General features: G+C 39.1%; 1 protein-coding gene across 1 annotated transcript; it reads right to left on the bottom strand.

Moving 5' to 3' along the window:
• Nucleotides 1-3,088: 3,088 nt before the first annotated feature.
• Nucleotides 3,089-4,981, bottom strand: LOC309485816 (uncharacterized protein). The gene is made up of 2 exons (XM_082152873.1): nucleotides 3,465-4,981; nucleotides 3,089-3,144 (listed from the first exon to the last, which is right to left on the bottom strand). Exon 1 carries the CDS (start codon nucleotides 4,757-4,759, stop codon nucleotides 3,779-3,781), a length of 981 nt encoding a protein of 326 aa, XP_082008999.1. The 5' UTR covers nucleotides 4,760-4,981; the 3' UTR covers nucleotides 3,089-3,144; nucleotides 3,465-3,778.
• Nucleotides 4,982-6,095: the final 1,114 nt, after the last annotated feature.

Here is a 6,095-nt window from a genome sequence, read left to right as displayed (position 1 = left end):
AAATAAATCAATAAATATTCTCCCCACAAAACATAAAATAAAAATGATAAAATATTTATACAAAAACGCCAAAAAATGAGCATACATTCAAAGTTTTAGTTGCCTTTTTGTTACAAGAGGTAGATAAGGATTTTATATAAATCTTAACATCTTCTTGAAAGTGAGAAAAGTTGGGTGTTACTTTCATAATTTTACACTTGTGGATAAAAAATTTTGCAAGCAAAATAATTAAGTTGCAAAGAAAAAATATATTCTCATATTGCTTCTCAAAAATGAAAAACCCAAATAAAACATTCTTGAAATAAATCTCAAAGTCTTTATATATATAGTTTACAATGAACTGGCATATGTCTTGCCAAAGTTTTCTTGTATAATCACAATGCCAAAAAATATGTAATATAGTCTCTGGTTGTGAATCACAAAAAGTACAATTTGCATCTATACTTAATTTAAATTTTGACACCATGAACGTTTTGACAGGATAATATCGATGAATAAGCTTAAAAGAAATCTCTTTGACCTTATTTACCAATAGGTACTTGTTAGGGAGAGTCCAAACCTTCTTCCATGAAACATTTTCCACTAATGCGTTCCATTTTGTAACAACATGAGAAGTGGAAACAGAATCATTGAGAAAAAGAAGACGAATACCTCTATTATTTTTTAATGTAGATTTAAAACATATCCTGCCTATATACGTGTCAGTTGGGTCTGGGAGAGGAATTTCAGAACTTGTCAAAAAACTATTATGGCCCTTAAATAGCATAATAACACCATTAGGGATAGCACCAAATACAGTGGCAAACTGTTTTGGAGTAACAGGAATATTATAGTGAGAGAGAAATTCTTGATAAGTAAATAAGTAACCATCCTGATTAAATAATTGGCTAACCCGATTGATCCCATTCTTAAACCAGTTTTCGAAAAATAAGGATTTATGTTTATAACAAATATTCTTATTATTCCAAATGAAGTAATTGGTTGGAGAAAAATTGTGTTTGAAAATCATAGACCACGCTAATAGTGCTTGTTTGTGGAAATTAGAGAGAGCAACAGGGATCTTCTCAATGCTGAAGTTACACATCAATAAAAAACTCAAACCTCCCAACTGAGAAAAGACATATTCTGGTATAATATTCCAAATACTGAATGGATTTCTTAAGTAATTCCTCAACCAGTTGATTTTAAAAGTATTATTTAACGTTGCAAAATCAACAAAATTGAGACCGCCGTTACTGAAGCTGTTGGACAAAACAGATTTTTTTATATAATGCGTCTTATTTTTCCATACAAAATTAGTTGATCAATCCTTTTACATATTACTCTATCAAGGTCTAATGAGATGGCTGCATATGTCAGACGTGAGATGCCTTCTGCCTTGGAGAGAAGAATCCTTCCTTTCAAAGATAAATCTCTCTGAAGCCACTGATTAAATCTTTTTTTAGCATGATGGGCAAAAAGTTTAAGTTACATCTAAGTTTTGAGTTTTTGGAGATTACTATTCCAAGGTAGGTTATTGTCTCTTTAACTTGGATATTACATATACTGGAAACAGATAATTCTTTGATTGGCATTAATTCACATTTGAGCACATTAAGATGAAGCCCAGAAGCATCAGAGAATGTTTTAATAGCATCAAGGGCCAAGGGAATCTGGTCTGAATTTTTTAGGAAAAGGGTAGTATCATCAGCCAATTGACTGATGATGATCTCCTTTCCCATAATACCGACTCCTTGCAAGGCACTATTCTTAATGTGATTGGCTAATAATTGAGTAGTCAATATAAACAAATATGGCGAAATGGGGCAACCTTGACGTATTCCCCGCTGCAATTCGAATCTTGGAGAGGTACCGTGTTTAAGCTTAATGGAAGAATTCCCATTGACATATAAAGTTTTAACTGCTCTAATGAACAGGTTCCCAAAACCAAATTTTTCTAAAGTTTTGAATATAAAACAATGTTCAATAGAATCGAAGGCTTTATAAAAGTCCAGAAAAAGCATAACTATCATCCTTCACTAACTCTGAATAGTCTAACAGGTCAAGAACCAGCCGGATATTGTTTGAAATGTGTCTGTTTTTTAGAAAGCCTGATTGCGTTTCATCTATAATGTCCTCTAAAATTGTTTTTAAACGTTTTGCAAAAATTGTAGCAATGATTTTATAATCACAATTTAAAAGACTAATTGGACGCCAATTATCAATTAATAATAAGTCTTTTTTAGGCTTGGGGATAATAGTTATTAAACTTTGTGTTAAGGTAGAGGGAAGAGATCCCACACTAATACTTTCATAAATTACTTCTAATAAAAAAGGGGCCAAATCTTTTGCAAATCTTTGATAAAATTCTGAAGTGAGGCCATCTACACCAGGCGATTTATTAACCTTTAAGTTTTTGATAGATTCGAGGACCTCAACTAATGTAATGGGGCGATCACAAAAATCTTTATCGGGAGCACTAACACAATTTACGTTACCTATCGAGGCCATAAAGGATACAGTGCTGTCATAACAAAAACGGCTGCTATAAAGATTCTTATAGAAATCAGAACAATATTTGGCAATTTCTTTTGGGTTTTCAGAGACAGAGTTACCAATTTTAAGCTGATGAATGTTGTTTTTAGTCAGAGACTTTTCCAATCTAAAAAAGTAAGCTGAATTTTGTTCTCCTTCTTCAAGCCATCGTCTTCTGGACCTTACAAAAGCACCTTCAGCTTTAAATTTATAAAGTTCGTCCAACTTGTGCTGATACTCACAGAGAGTATTATTTTCCTCGACAGATAAGCTATCAGGACATCTAGATGACAAATATGTAATGGTGGAAATTATGTCCTCTTCTTGGGCTCTTTTGAGTTTAGCAGTATTACTACAATAATTTCTGAAAAATTTGCCCAATTCAAATTTAAGCAACTCCCAATGTTTACCGTAAATCCTTTCTGCTTTGGCTTTAGTCCAAAAGGAATGAATACATTTCTTTACCTCTAATATAACTGTCTCATGTTTCAGTACTATTCTGTCCTCAGTGTGTGTGACTGTACACAAATCGACAGATAGCTAACAAGCTTCAAGAGAAAGTCAGAGGCTGGAGTAAAGTTCAAGGCTCTTTACTGTTGTCGTAATTCTCAAGAAGGAATCTTTGTAAAACTGAAACGATACAGAAAGATAGCACCAATCACTGAATGCTATTCAAACACGTCATACTGTACATTAACAGACATAAAATAATACACCTTTAAGCTACAAAGTTGTAACATATATATTTTACATTCAGCTGATATGCTTATAGCTGTAAATAACTTGTAAATATAGTATGTGCAGCTCAACAGCTAAACTAACAAACTATGAAAGGCTATACAATAGCAGTTTTCACATGTTAACAAATAAATATTCAAGTAACATCACAGAACGTCTTACATGACGCATGTGTATCAATGTAATTTACTATAAATTCAAATATAACTTACAAGCGATGCTTTCCCAAGGCACAAACAGAAATGGAGACAGGATAAGGTGACTAGAGCTGCAAGCTGACCGCATGGAATATAACTACTAATGTGTTTCCTGATCAGACTGTATCATGTGATAAAATCAACCAATGAAAGCAATGTAAGAATTATATATGAACACACTGAATTACTCCTAGATGACCACTAGGGGGAGAAAATAACAAACTAAATGCAAAGTATTCTTACAGAACATGACACTCCCCGCCTGGTATTGATTAAATACCACTATCTGAATAATCTTATTGTGTCTGAATAAAAAAGGGGGAACTAAATCAGTTTAATTCCTCAGCACTCTTGAGAAGGATCGTCTCAGAAACAGGTCTCAAGAAGGTCCTCGCTGATCCAGATTTTGTGACCTTGAGTTCGATCTTCCTGACCTTCCCATCTTCATCAGGGAATGTATTCGTAACCAGAGCTATGGGCCATTCATTCCGCTTCGCCTGGTTATCCTTAAGCAGAACCAGGTCACCTTTCTCAATGTTAGGTCGTACGTCCTGCCACTTGCTTCGGCTTTGCAGTGTAGGAAGGTACTCACGTCTCCATCTGCTCCAAAACGTGTTAGCCAGATGCTGCACCCGTCTCCACTGCTGGCGGTGAAGGTCTGTGCTGTCAAAGGTTCCCGGAGGAGGAGGGTAAGTAGACATCTTCTGAGTCAGAAGTGTAGCAGGGGTAAGGAGAAAGGGTGACTCCGGGTCTGAAGAAATAGGTGCGAGTGGCCTAGCATTAATAATTGCCGTGATCTCTGCCATTAAAGTAGACAACACCTCATGAGTGAGGCATGAAGGGTTGGTTTGCATAAGCATGGAGTTGAGTATCCGTCTGGCGAAACCAATCATTCGCTCCCAAGATCCTCCCATGTGGGAGGAATGCGGAGAGTTAAACACCCAAGAGCAACCCTCTTCACCCAAGTACCTCCTTACATTGGGCTCTTTGGGATCGGTAAGGAGTATGTGCAGCTCCTTACAGGCACCTGTAAAGTTGGTTCCACAGTCTGAACGGATTTGCTTAGCAGGTCCCCGCAGAGCAAAGAATCGGCGCAACGCATTGATGAAGCTTGACGTGTCCATCGCCTCTATCAGCTCTATGTGCACGGCCCGTGTGCTCATGCAGGTGAAAAGTACAGCCCACCTTTTGCTGTTAGCCTGTCCACCGCGGGTTCGTCTTGTGGTGACAGCCCATGGGCCGAAAACGTCAAGTCCCACGTAGGTGAAGGGTGGCTCTGTACTCAGACGATCTGAGGGTAGATCTGCCATCTTCTGTTCAGCGCTTTTCCCACGAAGCTTGTTACATGTAACACATTTGTGAAGGATACTGCTGATACATTTCTTAGCTCCAATGATCCAGAATCCAGCTGTGCGGACAGAGCCTTCTGTGAAAACACGACCTTGGTGCTTAACCTTGTCATGGTAATGACGCACGAGCAATGTTGCAACGTGGCTGCGACCTGGAATGATGAGAGGGAACTTTTCATTAGTGTCGAGTACCGCATGGTTGAGCCTACCTCCTATTCTCAGAAGACCCTCTTCGTCCACATAGGGGTTCAGCTTTCTCAATGAACTATCTTTTGAGATGTCTTTCCCAGCAACCAAGCAGGCGAACTCTTTGCTGTAAGTTTCTCTTTGCACACACTTGACAATAAGAGTTCCTGCCTTGGACAGCTCTTCTGCCGTGTGAGGTTTTTCGCATTGATGCCAGCCACTACAGATGTCATCCTTGGTTTTTACTGCACTTCTTTGAGACTGAATGATATGTGTCAGGAATGCGATAGCTCGCACCAGAGACTTCCAAGACGAGAACCGTTCAAAACGATGAGATCCCAGACTAGATGATGGAGTAGAGAGAGTGGTGGCATGAGAACGCACATCAACATCTGCATCTGGATCAATGAGTCCATATGACTCCTCTCCTGAAGTGGCTACTCCTTCAGGAAGGGACAAAAACGGAGGCCCTGTGAGCCAGGTTGTGCTAGCTAATTCGGCCGCAGGTACAGAACGTGTAGCATGATCTGCCGGATTCTGTGTGGTGCAGACATAGTGCCACTGCTCAGGTTTGGTGGACTTCCTGATTCGCTGGACTCTGTTGGAAACGTACACATAAAACCGCCTGGTCTGATTGTATATGTACCCCAAGACGACCTTGCTGTCTGTGTAAAACCGCAATGTGTCTACACTGATGTCCAACTCACTCTCTATCAACTCTGCCATTTCTACTGCCAATACAGCTGCTCCCAGTTCCAATCTTGGGATAGTGTGAGCAGATGAGGGCACCAGTTTTGCCTTTCCCAAAACAAATCCCACGTGACACTCTCCATCTTCATTGATCACCTTGAGGTAAGCTACAGCGGCAATGGACTTCACCGAGGCATCTGAGAAGATGTGGAGCTCTTTCTTTTGAGTGGCGGTAAGGGTGGTAGGTGTGTAAGCTCTTGGAATCTTGAGCTCACTCAGATCTTGCAAGGAGTCTTTCCACATCCTCCATTCATTTTCCTTCTCATGTGGAAGAGGCTTATCCCAGTCGAGGGCTTCAATGCTAGTGAGCTCTCGTAACAGGAACTTCCCTTGTATAATGATTGGCGCCACAAATCCGAGA

Source organism: Leuciscus leuciscus, assembly GCF_965113295.1.
Source record: "Leuciscus leuciscus genome assembly, chromosome: 2".
In the NCBI taxonomy this organism is placed as follows: Eukaryota; Metazoa; Chordata; class Actinopteri; order Cypriniformes; family Leuciscidae; genus Leuciscus; species Leuciscus leuciscus.
Note: the sequence above shows the minus strand (reverse complement) of the source record. Positions and strands in the feature narration are given on the sequence as shown.